The 18995-nt window shown below is 35.1% G+C and overlaps 1 protein-coding gene across 1 annotated transcript; it reads right to left on the minus strand.

Moving 5' to 3' along the window:
* Positions 1–2142: 2142 nt before the first annotated feature.
* On the minus strand, positions 2143–15587 carry LOC106828097 (pancreatic alpha-amylase). Its single transcript, XM_014836333.3, has 11 exons — positions 15273–15587; positions 10331–10544; positions 9825–9971; positions 8540–8737; positions 7594–7824; positions 6801–6934; positions 5913–6035; positions 5719–5818; positions 3931–4049; positions 3694–3819; positions 2143–2366 (listed from the first exon to the last, which is right to left on the minus strand). The coding sequence occupies exons 2-11, from the start codon at positions 10496–10498 to the stop codon at positions 2177–2179; spliced, it is 1536 nt and encodes a 511-aa protein (XP_014691819.1). The 5' UTR covers positions 10499–10544; positions 15273–15587; the 3' UTR covers positions 2143–2176.
* Positions 15588–18995: the final 3408 nt, after the last annotated feature.

Genomic DNA, 18995 nt, shown 5'->3' on the forward strand with positions numbered 1-18995 from the left:
ACTGTGAGGGCAAACTATAAAAAAAGTCCCCAAGATAAAAAATAACATGGCATCTTCAAGAAAACGAAGAAAGGCAGCGTGGGAGGGTACAGAATTGCCAAGGGAAACAGCAGAGTAGAGGTTAGAGAGCTAGGTTCATGCCAGATAATGTGTGATTTGTAAGCCATCATGGGTAGTTGGGATTTATTCTAAATGAAATAAAAATTTAAGAGTTTTAGGCATAAAAGTTTGTAATTTGAATTAAATTTTATGAATATTATACTGTGATTTTTATTAAAATAAATTGAGGGAATAAAAGAATACAAATAGGAAATTAGTTGTTTGGAAATGCAAGCAAGAGATAATGGTGACCTGGATGAAGATGTGACAGAGGATACAAAAGAAGTGCAAGGAATCAAGAGATATTTTGAAGATAAAATTAATAAGTCATGCTAAGCTTTATGTGAGGGAATAGGGAAAGTCATTGAGAGAAAAGAAAATGTCAAGGAAATACCCTTAGTTTCTAAGTGAAGTGGTGAGTCAGGATAGCAGGGAATACCAAAAAGTTTGTTGAAGAAAGAAATGGAAGGTCCCATTTTGGATATGTTAAGTATGAGATGTCTGTGAAACAGTGAAGTGGAGATGTCAAGCATCTGTTGGAAATGTGAGGTTGAAGTCCAAGAAAAGAAGTGTTTTAGGGACACAGGTCTCCATGCAGAAGTGTGTGTTTTAAATCCATGGAAATGATTGCAATCGCTTAGAGGAGGGAGGATAGAGACAAGAGAATTAAATGCACATGAGACCTTACGTTAAACAGAAGACGAGTTAGCAAAAGAATCTGAAAAAGAGCAATCAGTGAGAGAGGAAGAAAAGCAGGAGACAGTAGAATCACAGAGGCCAAAGGAAGAGAGGAGGAGAGAGTGGCTCAGCATATTGATACTGTTGTGAAGTAGAATAAGTACATTGGATCAGTAACGGAAATGTTTTTGATGATGTTGACAAGAGCAGATTCAATGAAGTGATAAGGGAAACTAACAGTAAAGAGATGAAAAATGATTATTGTTGTGGAAGTGGAGACTGTGTGAAGAGAACACAGAATTTTGATTAAAACAAGGAGCAGAGAATGGGCTGTACCTAGAGGACAATGGGTTTTTTGGTTGGAAGATCCTAACACATGTAATCTGAGGAGAATAATCTGGCAGATAGGGAAAGATTGTTAAATCAGAAGAGAAAGGATAATGTAAGAAATAGAGTCCCCAAAAAGATAAAGATAGAATGGTATTTTTAACACAAGTGGAGGGAATGGCCTTTGGTAGAATGAGGTGGACTTTCTCAATACGACAGGAGGAAAGAGGAAAATGATAGACGCAAGTGTGGAATCATTTGTAGGTGAAAAGAAGAGTTTCCAAGTTATGGCTTCTGTTTTCTTATTCAAGCATAAGGAAAACATCTGAGAGATATAAGAACTGCTAGATGAGAGCCTCAACAAATTCCACACTTAAAGCCAAGTGAAGAAAATGAATAGGCAAAGGATGAGGGAGAAAACTTGGAGCATGTGGTGTCATAAAAACCCTAAATAAACGTCCATCCATCTTGCGGATGAAGAGATGGGACTAAAAGCCATACAACAACATCGAGTTAAAGCCCTTAGAAAGAGAAAGAAAAAAGAGCAAAGGATATAGAGAAAGTAGGAAAAGATTCCTGTGAGCTCCATATAATTAAGACAATATAGTTTGCATAATTTAAGGGTGTTATTTTAAATTTTCAATTTATTAACAGTAAAAGAGTATTCACATTGTCAAAAACCACCCAAATGTTATAATTTTGTATGGGAATCATCATTAAATCAGCTAAGCCTAACTAATTGTTAGAAATACTCAGTGGAAGAAATTCATTAGAGATTCACAGCTGGGCAAATGCTGTTAATGGCAGCAAGCATATTTGTCAAGATGCCTCTCTGAATTCTTAGAAATTCCTCTGACAAATAGGTTAATGTAAGTCACTAGACTATAGAAAAATGTTGATTGTAATTATCTTATAATTGTATAATTATATGTGATTTATGCTTCTCTGAGTTTTTCAAGTTGATTACTTATGATAGATTCTACAAAAATTAATGAATTATAAGAATTGATGAGCATAAAAGAAAAGAAGTACACTTGGTTATTTCTCAGGATGCATGTATTTAATTCAAATTTTACAATTTTGATTCAGCATGAATTGCAATAAATGGATCTTCAGCAGTGTTACTAATAGAAAAGTAAGCTTTGCCATCACTGGAAACATTGATTTTAATTCCTGTACAATTGCCATTAATTTTATCTCCAGAAATAACATCACAATATGTGCCGCCAGGAAGACCAGTTTGCAAAGTTGAAGACAATGCCCTGCAAAATAAAATTCAAGATTAACTTGAATTCAACACAACTAAAAGCACGAATACAGACTATCTCTAAAACAAACAGCTTCACTTTGTGCTGTAGAACTCTAAGCAATCAAGGTCTCAGTGAGAAGAAAATTCAAACACAAAGACCTCCCCAGTGGGTGTAAAAAGTATTCTCAGGACCAGAAGAAATCCTACAGAAGACTTAGCAATTACCTAGGCTTTTGTGAATTTTACCAAAAACTTAAGGCAGAGGAATATCACTGAAGATATGAGTGAACTGCCACCCTTAGAAAAAAGTATATCCTATGGTAAACACAAGTATTTTAAATGTGTCCTCATTCAAATGTAAGAAAATACTGACTGCTTTCATGAATGAAAATTGGATTATTTCTTGGAAAATCTCTTTCTTCCAAGAGGCATTTGGGCTGGAGATAAAAATAATCTAGCATTTCTGTGAAGAAGTATATGGTTTTAAATATAAAGCTGTCTCATAAATTTACGTTGGTTCTCCCATCCACAAAAGACAGAAATTGAAGGACTAACCATGGATACTTTTGGCAAGAAAGAGATATATTTGATTTATTTTTTGTCAGTAAAATATGATTTAGGCTAGAAGGCACTAAGCAGGAGTGAAGTTGGCCTTGGACTGAGACATTTCAACTGCTTGCAAAGTCTTCTAAGCTATGGTTCTGCATCTGAGGGAGTCTGTACACGAGAGGCAGAGGATATAAGGATTACAAATGAGAAGCAGGCAGAGAAGTCTCAGAACCAACACCCAACAATCTCCTGAGGTGAATCATTGACCGTAAGATACATATTCTTTATACATATGCTTAAAAAATGCTGTTTGTCACAGAGAGACTGGGAAATGCAGAAAGAAGACCAAAGAACCAGATACAGGAGTAGCTGAGAAAAAGAGCTAGAAGGAAGATATTTCAGCTCTGAGGCAGTATTTTTCCATTACTAAAAAAATAACAACAGGTATGTAAGACATGTTCTTCTAGTGATTCCACAACATTTATACTAAGTACGCTGTGTATTTCGTGTGAGGTGTGCATGTGAGCATATACATGAGTCATATCCGTACGCATGTGGTATGCAAGTGTGCACAAAAACATAACTCTACTTAGAACAGAAAGTCCTTTAAAGAGGAGATCAAAAGAAGAAGAGCCATCATCATTTTTCTTCTCGGCCTTTTCTGATCTCTCTGTTTTCTTAATCTACTGAGTGGAGAATTTTTCAGATATGAAAAAAGTAAATGAGCGGGAAAAGAATAAACCAAGAACAAGTTAGTATAAAATGTAATTTCTACTATTACATCTACTTACCAGTCATCATTGTTAAAGACAATGAATCCTCTGTTTCCTCTTCCAAAAGCTACTTGGTTGCTACCATTATCCCACCAGTTTGTAAAAGGTTGGCCATTAACTACATTACGGAACGCAACCATGTTCCTAAAAACAACATATCGTATCATACAAAATGCTGATGAATAATTCAATGGTTTACAATAAAATGTTAAGGAAGTTTATCATGAGAGGATATCTCTACATAGGTATTCCTACCTTATTTGACGCCATCGGTGTTCACAGACCCAGTCATTGCCACAAGTAGTGTCCGGATTAATAGTAACTTCTTTAATCACGCCATTATTATTTGGTGGCCCAATCCAATCATTAACATCCTTAATCAGCACAAAAAGAATTCTAACTTAAAAAGCTCAGTTTTATAACATTACATGTGTTTGCTTCTTCCTTCTCCTGTACACCAAACCCAGTCTGCCCTGCTATTTGTGTCTCTGCAGCTTCTTTATTTAGAATGCCACTCCCGCAGTATTCTTACAGCCGTCTACCAAGGCCTCAGCATCTTCTCCCAAGTCTCAGTCTCTAGTGCCCTATTTCAAACAGGGGGAAGATATTTTTACTCTCTCAGTTTCTATCCAGAGATTGCAGTGGGTTCTTAATATCACTGTAGGCAGGACAATGTCATTGAAATGGCAAGGGCTTCAGCATCAGAAACAGCAAGATTAAAACATGGGCTCTATTACCACTTGCTAAGAAAACTTAGACGATATGCGTAATTAATCTGTGCCTCATTTTCCTCTTCTGTAAAAGGGCCATATTGCTTAAGTGCTATAAAAATTAAATAATATTTGTGAAAATGCCTTGAATATGATAATTGCTAAATAAATGTTAGTTCCTTTCATTCTTCCTTTTGGATAACTATACTAATCAACACATCATAATATTCTTTACTAAATTGACCAAATTTTTAATATGGTGTCTTTCTGATTTGTACTTTTAAAGGTAGTCATAGAAAAAGCAGATTATATCTAGAAAGGTTCTAAGTGTCTCTTAAAATCATGTCATGGGATGTCTAGTGGATAAAACTAAGAGTTTTTAGCATGCAGAAGTCTTGGGAAAGTGGAAAAGTTCTGAGGAAAAGGGAAATGGTCATGGTCCATGACTCATGACATCAGACATAAGACCAACTCATGGAAATTAGAAGTTGGCTTCCTATAAAGGGACATTTTCTAAATATCAAAGCTGCCTAACAATAGAATGAGTTGCTGTATAAAGTAGTGGATTTCTCAATTTGAAAGGACTCTAGAAGAAACTAATTAAATACCTGTCTGGCTTGTAGTAAAGAGGGTTTTCTACTGTAGTTGTGCAATTGCTGTATGATGCTGCATCTGAAATCTACAGTTTAAATAAAAACTTTCCAAAAATCTTCATAATCTTATTACTCATTTCCTTTCTAAAAGAATTGCTACTCAGGTTAATGTATTTACCATATCACAAATATTTTTCTCACCCTTATCTTTCCCAGAATAATCTACAAATTTCTCTTCTTTAATACATATAATTTCCTTCCTCTTATAAGATACTTCCCCTATTTAACCTCAATTCAAGTGAATAATTTCTGTGCATTTCATAGAACTTTTTTAAAAAGGCATTTAATGAATATTTATATTGCTCATACTTTGGGTAGGTACTGTCTGAAGTCCTTTGCAAGTGTTAACTTATAAGCCTCATATCAACCCTATAAAGTAGGTACTTAGGAGAAGTACATATTTTACTCAATGTATTCTTATTTTTAAGTGTTTTCTTTTCACGTGAGGCGATATATTTGTCATATTTCTGAAGCAGTTTGCATACTCTTTGACAACAGACACTGACTGTGAATTTTAATTTTTTAATATCCACTTCATTGCTAAAAGGGTCCTGCATCAGGTTTTCTCTTAATAAATATTTGATAAATAGTAAATGTAATAGCATCATGTGAAATTAAAACCAAATTTCCTTCCTTTTCTTCCTTGAGAAAAAGATATTTCGAACAACACCAAAACTTACTTTTCCATTCTGAAAATTTCTTGCCCAACGGTAGCTTGACATTATTCTTGTAAATCCATAAGGATGAGCCAGCATAAATCCAACTGCCATTTTGTACAGTCTGAAAGTTACAAAATGACAGCACCATAGAAGAAATGATATTTTTAGTATCATTAAAAGGTAGGTAAAAAAAATTGGGGAACTTAGTTTCTTACCTAGAGTCCCAGAATGTAAGAATAGACGCTCCTCCAGCTCCATGTCCTCGCTGATTGTCATGGTTATCCACAAAGACAAGTGCTCTGTCTGAAGGCATGAAACCCCAGCCTTCTCCCCAGTTCCTATTAAAAAAATTATATATGTGTATATATATATACCTTTTAAAATAGCTTTAAAGTAACCTAAATGTGTATTTCTTTTAGTATACCATCCTCAAAGGAAATTCTCTCTCTAATTAAATGGTTATTCTACGGGGTTTTTTAGAGAAACTATGTAGGAATATTATCTACAAATACATCTCATGTATGTGTATGAATTACTTGTATTACTTTCATGCTACAGGTATAAGATTTTTGTTGTAAAAAGTCCTTTTAGAAGTTTCAGTATATTATAATTTAGATGAATTTCAGAAGTAGCAACATGCATATCATCTTATCCAGAATGGCAAACTGGGCTAAAATAAGGCCTCAATATTTTATTTTTATAATATAAACATTTTAATGTTTGAAACTAATTAATTGATATGATATATGTAATTTCCACAGTATGGCCACATTGTAGGCAGTTCATAAATGATAGAGTCATTTAAATAACAATCTGACCGTCACAGATTATATGCAAACATTAGTCAAATCTAGTAAAGTCATATAATAGGTAGTTAAAATCTCTAAGTTATGTTTTGGGTTTCTAGACATACTTTCTTGTCATTGACATTCTAAATAATAAAGATGATCTATGGAGTTTGGACCTCTATACCAGTTATTATTGGCAACAGAATCTTTGAGAGTTTTTCTAATTAAAAAGGTTCTAAGAAGATAACTCATACTGCGGTAATATGACTAATAAATCTGTGAAATAATTCAAAAGATAAATCATATTTCATTTACTTTAAGTATGCCATCTTCTCTCCATTCCACCTGCGCAGAACTGTGCCTAGTTTAGCACCATACTTGAATTCTGTCACACGGCCATTCCCAAAGTACTCGCTGCCTTTAATTGGCTCAGTACCCAGATCAATTACCTATAGAAATACAGAAGAATATATAATTTTAAATAGGAGCTTTAAAGAATTTTAACCATCACATTAATATTATATGGAAAATGGCTTTAAACTATATTATTTGAAATGCTTCAAATGGTTTTCCTTAAACAAGATTTTTAAAAAAATTTTTTTGCTGAAGTATATGCAGCACTTAATATCTGGCAGACAACATTTCTACGTGCTTGGTAAATATTAACTCATTTAATTCTCCAAAGAAAACAAAGACCTAACCATTATCATTATCTCTTTTCTTCACAAGAAAAAATGGTTGCACAGAAAGGTTAATCAATTTGCCTAAACGAACACAGTGAATAGTGCTATAACCAAGATTTAAACTCAGATAGACTGGCTTGAGACAACAACTGTATTATTATCTGTCTTTTATAATGGTCTCTGGGGAGATGGTAAATTACATAGAGATGTCTGCAGCATAAATAAATTCTTTGCTCTTCCATAAAACCTCTTGGAACAAAGAGTTTGCTGTGTTGTCTCTGAATAAAAGGAGGTTAAAGAACACTGTTTGATAGAAATGGTTCAGCCATTAACCAACAGAAATTTTATTTTCAACTAAATCTGCCGTTTATTTTCTAATGATTTAAATAATATTATTTTATATGCACATATATATATTGACGTACCTCCTGGTAAATGAAAGGTTTACTTCCTTGAGGGAACCACTTTGTGTTTAGATTATGCAGTTTATCCAAAAATGCCTTTATGTCTCCAGGCCACATGTGCTTAGCAGCATCCAATCTGAACCCTGCTACACCAATGTCGATGAGGCGATTCAGATAGGCAGCAATCGTGGAACGCACATAATCTTTCTCCAGCGCAAGATCAAGAAGACCAACCACGCGACAATTTCTGACCTGTAGAGGCAAAAATTTTGTGATTGATACATAAAACATCATCTTTACTCGAGATTTCATGTGATTATTCATTCATTTATTCAGTAACAGATCTTTGCATTGGGACTATAGGGATGCTGACATTCTGATATGGACATACCTTTGAAATATTTTCTAGTACTAGAAAAATGGAGAATGTAGGAAATAAAGTAGGTGAGTTTTTTAATTGATTGGGGAAAATGTTTTAAATATTGATTTGGGTTTCTTATTTTTAAACAGTCAGACTTGGACTCCTGTTTTCCTAAGGACTCTAAGCTAATATTTAAAATGGAAATCAATATGGTACATATATACAATGGAATACTACTCAGCTGCAAAACAGAACAAAATCATTCCATTTGCAATAACATGGATGGACCTTGAGAGAATTATGTTAAGTGAAATAAGCCAGCGAGAGAAAGATAATCTGTGTATGACTCCACCCATATGAGGAATTTAAAACTATGGACCAAGAACAGTTTAGTGGATAGCAGGGGAAAGGTGGGGTGGGGGATGGGCACAAAGGGTGAAGTGGTGCACCTACAACATGACTGACAAACATTAGTGTACAATTGAAATTTCACAAGATTGTAACCTATCAATAACTCAATAAAAAAAATGGAAATCAATAAACTACATGTGGATAATTAAAGGCATAGATGGCTCTTTATTCAGATCACTGTTTTTTTTAAATTACCTGGTAGATATCATTATAGTTCTCAACCTCTCCACTTCCAGTGTTACATTTACCATCATTAAAATCCCAACCAGAGTATGGGACTGCTGGGAAGTCCCTACTTCCAGCGTTGTAGTAACTTCCGCAAGTACTGCTCGTTCCTGCACCGCCACCACTTCCGCACATATGATTAACTACAGCATCCACATAAATACGAACCTGAAAGGCAAAGTTTCTATTTCAGTTTGACTTATGGAGAGGTAGAAATCTGTAATATTATTGATGAAAGTTTACAGCATATAAATAACACTCAAAAATATTTCCTTGCCATTTTATAACTTAACTTCCTAGAAGACAAAAAGTCAAGTGTGAAAGGAAATCAATGTGAACTGAAGACCTACATGCATTCTAGCCACTTGCATTGAGAGAACCAAAAACTACCATAACTATGAAAAATGCGAAGAGCACTTGGGCAGTAGGTTAGAATGAGTTGAGACAGGAGAGGTTGTTGGTTTTTGAAATTTCCATGGGCCATCCTAAAAAAGAAGTAATCAGCCTCTACTATCTACTTGGCATCTGTAGAGAGGAAGGTAGACATTGTTTCTCATTACGCTCCTCATCAGAGAGAATATAACTATTTACCATCAAAAAACCTATGGGGAAAGAGGCCTGCCTGGTGGCACAGTGGTTAAGTTCACAGGTTCCACTTTGGTGGCCTGGGGTTTGCCAGCCCGCATTCCGGGTATGGACCTATGCACTTGTCAAGCCATGCTGTGGCAGGCATCCCACATATAAAGTAGAGGAAGATGGGCACAGATGTTAGCTCAAGGCCAGTCTTCCTCAGCAAAAAGAGGAGGATTGGCAGCAGATGTTAGCTCAGGGCTAATCTTCCTCAGGGGGAAAAAAAAAAACCTATGGGGAGAAAGACCCAGGAATAATTATGGGTGGAGATACAGGTCACATAAAAGTGACAGCAAATACTGTAACTGGAATTTCCAATTCCTAACTAGAAAAGAGTTCCCTAGAAATGTGTATAATTACAAAGGTTAAAAGTTGATATTTTGCTTTAGAAATAAGTTCGGATTAAAATTTGACTTAACATTGTCTTTAGTAGATAAATGACACACATACAAAGATTTACCAAATTTGAAAATAAGGCAATAATTAAATTTTAATTATAGCTAAAGTACGAAGTAAAATAAAAATTAAGAAATATGGAAAATATTCTGCTGAAAAAGAGCAAGAGACAGGAGAGAGAGAGGATTTTCCCATATAATATTTTGAAAGGCAATTTTCATTCACTTACACCGACGTTGTTACATCTGGTCACCATGTCTCGGAATTCACTTTCACTTCCAGACCTTGTACATAACTTGTAGCTAATTGGTTGGTATCTTTCCCACCAAGGTCTTGGAGGGTTATTAACTATGATATTTTCATTGGGTGGAGAGACCTATAAATAGAACAGTCTTAGTAAGTATCAAACTGTGGCTTACTTTATATCATTGGATACTCTAGAAACTAAGCAATAATCTAAAATTATTTCTGAAGCTTTGTATAGCAGCTACATTACTTTACAACTGCTTGAAAATATTAATAGCACATTGAAAATGTCCTACTGAAGAAAGATTCTATCAGAAACATAACATAAAGTTGCCAACAGTACTAAATGTTTTCTTCCTTAGAAAACTGTTTTACTCAGAGTACTTATTCCTGAAGTAAAATGTTGCCCCGGTTTCACAGATACAGATCATTATACAATTTACTACAAGCACAGCACATACTGCAGTGCATCCTATGAACAATACCCACCTGAACCCCTCCAAATCCTTTGGGAGCTAAGTATCGCTCACATTCAAGAGCAATATCAGCCCAGCGCCACTCAAACAGATGCACAATCGATGTCCGTCCACTTTGGGTATGTGGGTCATACTGAGCCCAGCAGAACCCAATGGCTGAAAGTAACAGAAGGAACTTCATTGTGCTTTGAAGTTGTCAGGGTTCTTTGCAGCAACTATTTATATTCCTGTAAGAAGCATATTTTACTAAGCAAATATTTACATGAATAGGTACTTAGAGCACAAGCCATTTATTTATTTATAATCTGAAAAAAATTATCAATAATAATGTTAACAGGTGAAGAACATCCGTAAAATCTCCCAGGAAAACAATCTAAATGACCTCTTAGAACTTAATGTTTTCCTTATCGAGGGAATATTAACCTTTTTAAACATCTGGCATTATAGATATACATAAAGAGAGCTTAAACATGTATTATTTAATTAGGATTAGATCTTACTTCTGAGTCCCTCACTAATCAAAGGAAAGTAACAATCAGAGACAACTGAATTCATAGTCAAAATATGCCTTAACTATCTATTTGCAAACATTTGTAATGTTTCAAATTCAAAAAGAGACAGGATATTTAATTCAGTTCTGTTTTTCACTCCCAATCCAAATTTTTAGTTATTTAAATTTCTGCATTAAGATTTAAGAAACTATTTGGAAGTTCAATGTACATGAATTGAGGAAACAGACTGTTTTTCCTCTCCACCAAATCTTATGCTTAATTCAATGGCTATAGCAGTAGGGTGGGGTTTTCTTTTCCTCTTTATAGCAAATATCTCTTGTACCTGATAAAACACTAAATTAACGAATTCGCAACCCTTTCCTTCTTAATGTGAGTGAAATCCTACAAAAAATAGTACAGGTCAAAAAAACTTAATCCATTAATCCAACAAGTATTAACTGAGTGTCTGCTTTTTGCTAAGCATGTGGATGATGTTCAGGATACGATGAACAAGACAAGACAGACAAGTTTCTTGGTCTCAGGGAGCTTACATTCTAGTGGAAGGGAAAGAAAATATATGAGTAAATAGTAGTAATCATAACAAAAAAACAAATTAAGATAGCAATAAGAACTAGTATGAAATAACAGGGTAATAAAATAGAAAATGACTTTACCACCAGGGTATTTTAGACTGGATAGTAAGGGAAAGCATCTCCGAGTGATTTTCAGCTGGGATTTGAAGGATTAGAAGGAGCCATTCATTTGAGCATCAGAGAAAGACAATCTACACAGAGGAAAAGACAACAGTAAAAAGCCAAGGAAGGAAAAAGCTTAAAATACTCAAGCAACATTAAAAAAAATTGTCAGTGCAGCTAATCAAAGTGTGATACAGTGGAGGGTAAAACGAGATGAGGTTGGAGAGGTAAGCCAAATCATGCAGGACCTTGTAGAACATAAAGAAAGAGAGAGCCATCGAGGCTTTAAGAGGGGGAGCTGAGAGATTCAGATACACTATAAAAAAAAAATCGCTTTTGCTGCTGTGAAGAAATTGTATTTTAGGAAGACAGAAGTGGAGGCAGGGACCTCAATTAACCTTTTTTACTGGTCCAGGAAAGCAGTGCTTGGCTTGAACTAGGGTACTGACAGGATATATTTCAGAGGTAGTAATAGGTTTATGGATAGATAAGAGCTGAAGAATGAGGGAAAGAGAAAAATTTTAAAAATAGATATTTGGGGGGCTGGCCCCGTGGCAGAGTGGTTAAGTTCGCGCGCTCCGCTGCAGGCGGCCCAGTGTTTCGTTGGTTCGAATCCTGGGCACGGACACGGCACTGCTCATCAAACCACGCTGAGGCAGCATCCCACATGCCACAACTGGAAGGACCCACAACCAAGAACATACAACTATGTACTGGGAGGCTTTGGGGAGAAAAAGGAAAAAAAAATAATCTGAAAAAAAAAAGCAGATATTTGGTGGTGATACCATTTATTTATTTATTTTTTGCTGTGGAAGATTTGCCCTGAACTAACATCCATTGCCAATCCTGCTCTTTCTTTGCTTGAGGAAGATTAGCCCTGAGCTAACATCCATGCTAATCTTCCTCTACTTTGTATGTGTGTTACCTCCACAGCATGGCTGATGAGCAGAGTAGGTCCACACCAGGATCCAACCCAACAATCCCAGGCTGCCAAAGCAGACCCCACAGAACTTTAGCCACTCAGCTATGGGGACAGCCCCCTCACTGATTTTTTTAAAATAAATGATCACTATATCAGAAATTGTGCAATACAATCTACTATAACCCTGGCAAAAACTTGTACACATGAAGGAACTATGGCTCAGAGATTGAATAAATTATCCTTTCTTATAGGGTAAGTAACCAGAATTTGAGATTGGTCCTACTACAAATCAACATTCTCTGTATTATGTCAATGTTTCTCAAGAATTCTAGACTTGTGATGCCCAGTATGATAGCCAGAAGCAACATTTGGCTACCGATCACTTGAAATATAATGAGTCAGAACAGAGATGTGCTGTAAGTGTAAAATGCTCTCCAGATTTGGAAGACTTAGTGTGATAAAAGAAAGTAAAAAAATTAAGATTTTTTTGTCGTTCACATGTTGACATAATGTTCCGTGATACATTAGACTAAATAAAATGTATTGTTAACATTAATTTCCCCAGTTTCTTTTTATGCCTTTTAATATGACTACTAAAGTTTTAAAATTACAGTCATGGTTTTCATTACATTTCTTTTGGACAAGACCCTTCTAGAGACCACGTTAAGTCAGAGAAGGGACAAATCCATGCATAAAAACAAAAAACAATAATAAAATGAGGAATATGTTCACTGTCTTAAGAGAGATAAGAGTAAAGTGCTTCAGGATTTCATTGATAGGAAAATTCATTTGTGATGAATGAGAATTGAGGAAGATAAAATTGATTCAAAGAATGGGTTTGACTTTACCAAAAGAGATAAGGTGAAATGGCTTTTAAGGAAGAAAAAAGAATTATCCAATGTAGGAAATGGGCAAGGAGGATGGCAAGAAATCAACACATTTTGTAGACCATTAAGTTTGCTGTGGAGGAGCCATAGGAGTTAAAGTAGGAGGTTATATTGCAGTCTCTCAAAGGCAGGGAGAAGAAGGTGGACCTTCTTCCCAAAATCATAAGAAGCTATAAAAGGTTTTCTTTAATTTATTTGTTTGTTTTTAAGCAGGAAATAACATGAGTAGAGCTTTCGGAGTATATCAGATGGATTGAAAGGCAAAGAGAACTGAGATAGAAACAATTGAAAACTTGTTCAGTAGTAAACAGAGTATTGATGAAAATCTAAACTAGGATTATCAAAGTAAGAATGAAAATTGGGAGAGTATGGTAAATTGTTACAATAAGATACACTCAATGAATAACATTTTCCAGCATTGATAGCATTCCGGGGGCTCTTCCAACATAGACTACGGAATTGGTTTACAACTTTGTAGACTACAGAGAGACTAACTGTCCCTGGCCATTCCAACCATGTGAGCTGACATCCACTAACCGTAGTTGAATAACGGTACCAAGGCTAAGCCAGCTGAAGAACCACCTAGTCGATCCACAGAATTGTGAAACATAAGAAGTTGTTATTGTTATGAAGCAATAATTAACTAACACAGAGAGGAGAGATGTAACAGATTCAGCAGAGACCCAGTCTACAGGAAATGGCTGCTAAGCAGATGTATGGAGTAGAGAAAAGGAAGAGTCAGAGGGGACTGTGATTTAAAGTTTAGTGAGTGGAAGAAGGACAATGCCATTATTGTTCATAGTGCAATCTGCAGACAGACTTGGTTTAGAGAAACTGAAGAGCTGATTTGGGGATGTACTGAGTTTGAGGTATAAAAAAGCACTAGATATGAAGAAAGAAGTAGGGAGATCTGGGAGCTTTCGACAAGGCAATGACAGTTTCAGAAATGGCACACAAAATATTTAACAACTGACTTAGCACAGACACTGACCAGTCAGAACAGATGCCATTCATGAGCAACTAGTATGTACAGGCCAAAGCACACTGCCTGCATTATCGGGCCTGGAGAGCTGAACCCTTGAGAACTGACAAGGTACCAAGAGAGATGTTGAATCCAAAGTTTGAACTTTGGGCAAGCCCACCAATCGGTATGATGGGGCTGATAGGAGGGAGCATACAAAGAGGTGTCTTCAAAGTAGGGAGAGGAGTTCATTACCAGAGAAAGGTTTTCAAAAACAAATAGGAAGGAAAATTTGCAAGGAGGACAAAAGACTAACTGGATGTGGATGAGTATTAGAGAGAACAGGAGAGAAGACTGACTAGATAATGGACGATATAAGGCTGATGGTGATAAAGAGCTGGAAGCTGGAGAAGAGCATCGTTTGAACTTCATTCCTGACTCAAGGTGCCAAATAGTAAAATGTAATGGTTAAGAACATGACCTTAGGAGTTAGATGAACTATAGTTTAAATGGTGACCTAGCCATTTATCAGCTGTGTGACCCTGGAAAGTAATACCTCTAAATTTATCTATGACTGGAAAAAGTAATATGTATCTCAGAGTAGTTGTGATGATTAAATAAATTTACACAAGAAAAGTTGTTATCCCAGTGCATGGATATAGTAAAAGCTCGATATACTTGGTTGCTGTAATGTTGTCATTACTGTATTATGGTTTTTACTGCTAGCATTATTCAAACTGCTATCAACTCATGCTCTCTTCCCACCTCCACTTGTTATCACTTGGACATTCTCTCTTTCCATTCCACCCTTCCCAAATTCTAATAATACTTTCTACTTCTCAAAAATATCTTCATATTCCCTGGCAGAAGAGATGGTGATAAGAAGGAACCAGCAATGTTTTCCACCTGCAATTTTTTCCACATTTTCTTTCTTTATCTTTTTTTTTAACCTCTTTAGAGCTTGCGGCAGATTACGTGTTGATTTTAAAATACACTTACCACATCACCTTCCTTATATCAGCACTCTCTCAAATCCACAGTTCAGAGGTTTTCAATCATAAAATCACAGAATCACACAGTTCTGGCTCTGCTTTTCTTTAGTTAGGAAAAATAATCCTGGATATAGGACTTTATAGATTTTCTAGAAACCTCTTCTTTTCAGTATGTGCTCTTACAACCCTGTTCAATTCTCTAAATCTAGTTTATACAAAAAGGCTAATCTGAGCTCCACAATGAGACCAGATCGGCCACTGTCACTGTTTCCCGGGCAAACCACTGTCTTCCTCCCAGCTCAGCTGCTGCCCTGCCCCCTCTTCTGAGCACACTGCTTCTCTTCAGTTGTTTGCTTTCTCTTTGTCTTTCCTTCTCTTTCTACAAAATCCTCTCTCAATCTCAGCTAGTCTTTTGTTTCCTGAACCATTCATTTCAATCTACAGCAAAAATTTTGCTAAAATAATCTTAAAGACACAGATTAGAATATGATTTTGTCAAATTACTTAAATAAAGTGTGGGTCTAAAAGGTCAACAAAATCGCTAAATCGAAAAATCTCATTTGAATCAAAGCTTTGCCATCTACTGTGTGAACCTTAGAGAAAACATTAAAGTTTGTAGATTGCATTTAGGTCCTCCTTTAGAAAATAGGCATAATAGTATTGTTGATAAATATGATAAAAATAAAAAAATAACTAACAGCAACTAACAATATGCATTGAGGGTTATTATGTGCCATTTCCATGTATTAACACTTGCATTCTTCACACATACATAAATGCAAGATAGAATTATGACTATACGCAGTTTTAAAAGGAGGAGACTGAGTTACTGAGAAATTAAGTGATGCAATTTGTCCACAGTCAAAGTTCAGTAAATGCTGAGACTGAAATTCAAAACCAGGCATTCTAACTTGTGGTGAGCTGTTAGGCATTACTCAGTCCTATCAGTCTGCCTCACTGGGTTGTTATAAAAGTCAAATAAAATATTGTATGTGAAAATATTATGGAATCTGGAAATTTCTGTTTAGCTAATATTAACATGTTTAGAAGATTGTAGAAGTGGTAAAGGTTATTCTCATATTTCTTATTTTTTAAATTTTCACTCTAATCAAAATTAATTTTCTCTGGTACAGTTTTTATTCCTGATCTCATACTCACCTACAGAATATACTGTTATTCACAAACATTTGGTGCTTCTCCCTGCAGGTGATATATCCACCCCTGTCCTGTTGAATTTGGGAATGTCCATGTGATTTGTTTTGGCCATGAAATGCAAACAGAAGCAATATTTTCTACTTTGTGGCCGCTGTGATAGTTAAAGCATGTGTCAAAATGATGTTTCTGCCACAGATTGTAAAGTGACCTGATACAAAGAGTGCCCTTGTTGATCTGAGATGAGCATGACTGATAAATTTGGTATTTGTAAGCCACGTAGAATGTTTATTTTTTGTTACTTTCATATAATCTATTCTATCCTGATTGATACAACCACTAAATACCCTTAAGCTCTTTGATTCATAAGACATTCCATATGCATTTCCTTCCTCTTGGGATGCAGGAAGTCAAGGTATGAATAGATCATAAGATCAGAGAATATTACCGTTAAAAGAGACTACTGGAATAAAGTAGGCCAGTGGTTTCCAGATTTCGAATTCTAAGTAATCTGTATGATTTCAAAAAATTGTATAAAACCATATTTTAATATAAAAGTCATGAAATTTAGCTTTATAAAGAGATCTACCATTAATACATTGCTCTGGTCTTTTTGGTTTTTTTGTCGTTTGGAACAACTTTTCAAAATCTAACCTTCTTATTTTCTTGATATAGAAAACAAAAAAAGAAAAAAGGAATATTGCCAGAGATAAAGAAGGATGTTTCATAATGGTAAAAGAATCCTTTCAATAGGAAGACATACTCCTAAATGAGTATACACCCAATTACAGACTTCAGAACACATGAAGCAAAAACAAACAGAACTAAAAGGAGAACTAGAAAAATCCACAATCATAGTTGGGAGAGTTTAACCACCATTTTTCAGTAATTTAGAGAGTAAGAGACCAAAAAATCAATAAGGATATAGAAGATTTGAACAACATCAACTAAGTTAATTGATATTTAAAGAATATCACCCCCAACAATTGCAAGATACACATTCCTGTTAAGTCGACGTGGAATGTTGTAGATCATATGCTGGGCCACAGTTCAGGTCTTAGTAAATTTCAGAAGACTGAAATCTTACGGAGCGTGTTCTCTGACCACAATGTAATTAAAGTAAATAACAATATCAACATATCTAGAAGATCTAGAAAAATATCTGAAAATTAAACAACCTTGCAATATAAACTTTGGGTCAAAGAATGTATAAAAAGGAAATTTAGATATTATCTTTAATTGATTGATAATAAAGACACAAAAGTTAAAATTTGTGAAATGCAGCTGAAGCAGTAATTGGAAGGAAACTTGTGGCTTTAAATGCTTAACATTTGTAAAGAAAAAAGGTTTAAAATCAATGGTCTAAAATTTCCACCTTAAGAAGCTAAGAATTAAAGAAGAGCAAATCAAACCTAAAGTAAATAAAAAGAAGGGAGAAAATGAAAAAACAGAAATCAGCAATACAGAAAACAAAAAATTAGCACCGCTAAAAGTTGATTCATTGAAAATATTAATAAAATTAATTGATCTAGGGAGGCCGATCAAGAGAGGAGAATACAAATAACCAGTAGTTAGAATGAGAGAGGGACTGGCTGTGACTATAGATCCCACAGACATTTAAAAATGTGATTAGGGAATGTTAAGAACACATTTATGCTGTTAAACTTGACAACTTTGATGAAATGGAATAATACCTTGAACAACACAACTTACCAGACTAACACAGATGCATTAAAATCTGAATCCTTTTATCTGTAAAAGGAACTGTGCTTGTAGTTGGACATTCCCGTGAAGAATACTTCATGCCCAAATATTTTTACTAGTGAAGTCTAGCGAACATTTAATGTAGAAGTAATGTTAATCTTACAGAAACTCTTTCAGAAAATAGAGAAGGGAAAAGTTCACAGATCATTTTATGAGGCCAAGATAATAATCTAACAAGAACATTCCATGAGAAGAAGGTATCCCTTATGAACATAGACTATAAGTCAGCAAACTACCGCCCTCAGGCCAGATCTGGCTTGCCTGCCCTTGTTTTTGAAAATAAAGTTTGATTAGATATTGTCTGTGGCCGCTTTGCACTAAAGCAGCAGAACTGAATAGTTGCAACAGAGATTGTATGGCTACAAAGCCTAAAATATTTACTATTTGGTCTTTTACAGAAAAAGTTTGTTGACTTCTAACATAGACAAAAATTCTCAACAAAATATTAGCAAGCCAAATCCAGAGATATAAAAAGAATGTTACATAATTACCAAGGGGATCGTATCCCAGCAAATCAAGGTTGGCTTAATATTTCAAAATAAATGAATGTAATTCACAGAATAAGCAAAATAAAGGAGAAAAAACATGTAATCATCTCAAACGATGCAGAAAAAGCTTTTGACAAAGTTCAAAACCCAATTATGATAAAAACTCAACAAATTAGGGATACAGGGATCATCCTCATCCTGATGAAGGAAATCTTTGAAAAATGTATGGCTAACATCATAGCAAATGGTCTAAAAATTAATACTTTCTCCCCTGAGATCAAGGACAAGACAAAATGTCTGCTCTCATCTCTTCAGTGTTATACTGG

This window comes from Equus asinus, chromosome 16 (assembly GCF_041296235.1).
Source record: "Equus asinus isolate D_3611 breed Donkey chromosome 16, EquAss-T2T_v2, whole genome shotgun sequence".
Lineage (NCBI taxonomy): Eukaryota > Metazoa > Chordata > Mammalia > Perissodactyla > Equidae > Equus > Equus asinus.

Coding starts and splice junctions, on each gene's coding strand:
- LOC106828097 (XM_014836333.3), bottom strand. CDS start 10,498: ATGAAGTTCCTTCTGTTACTTTCAGCCATTGGGTTCTGCTGGGCTCAG. Junction 8,738..9,824: donor CCAGATGTAACAACGTCGGT/GTAAGTGAATGA, acceptor TTTGCCTTTCAG/GTTCGTATTTATGTGGATGC. Junction 3,820..3,930: donor CACCGATGGCGTCAAATAAG/GTAGGAATACCT, acceptor TGTTGTTTTTAG/GAACATGGTTGCGTTCCGTA.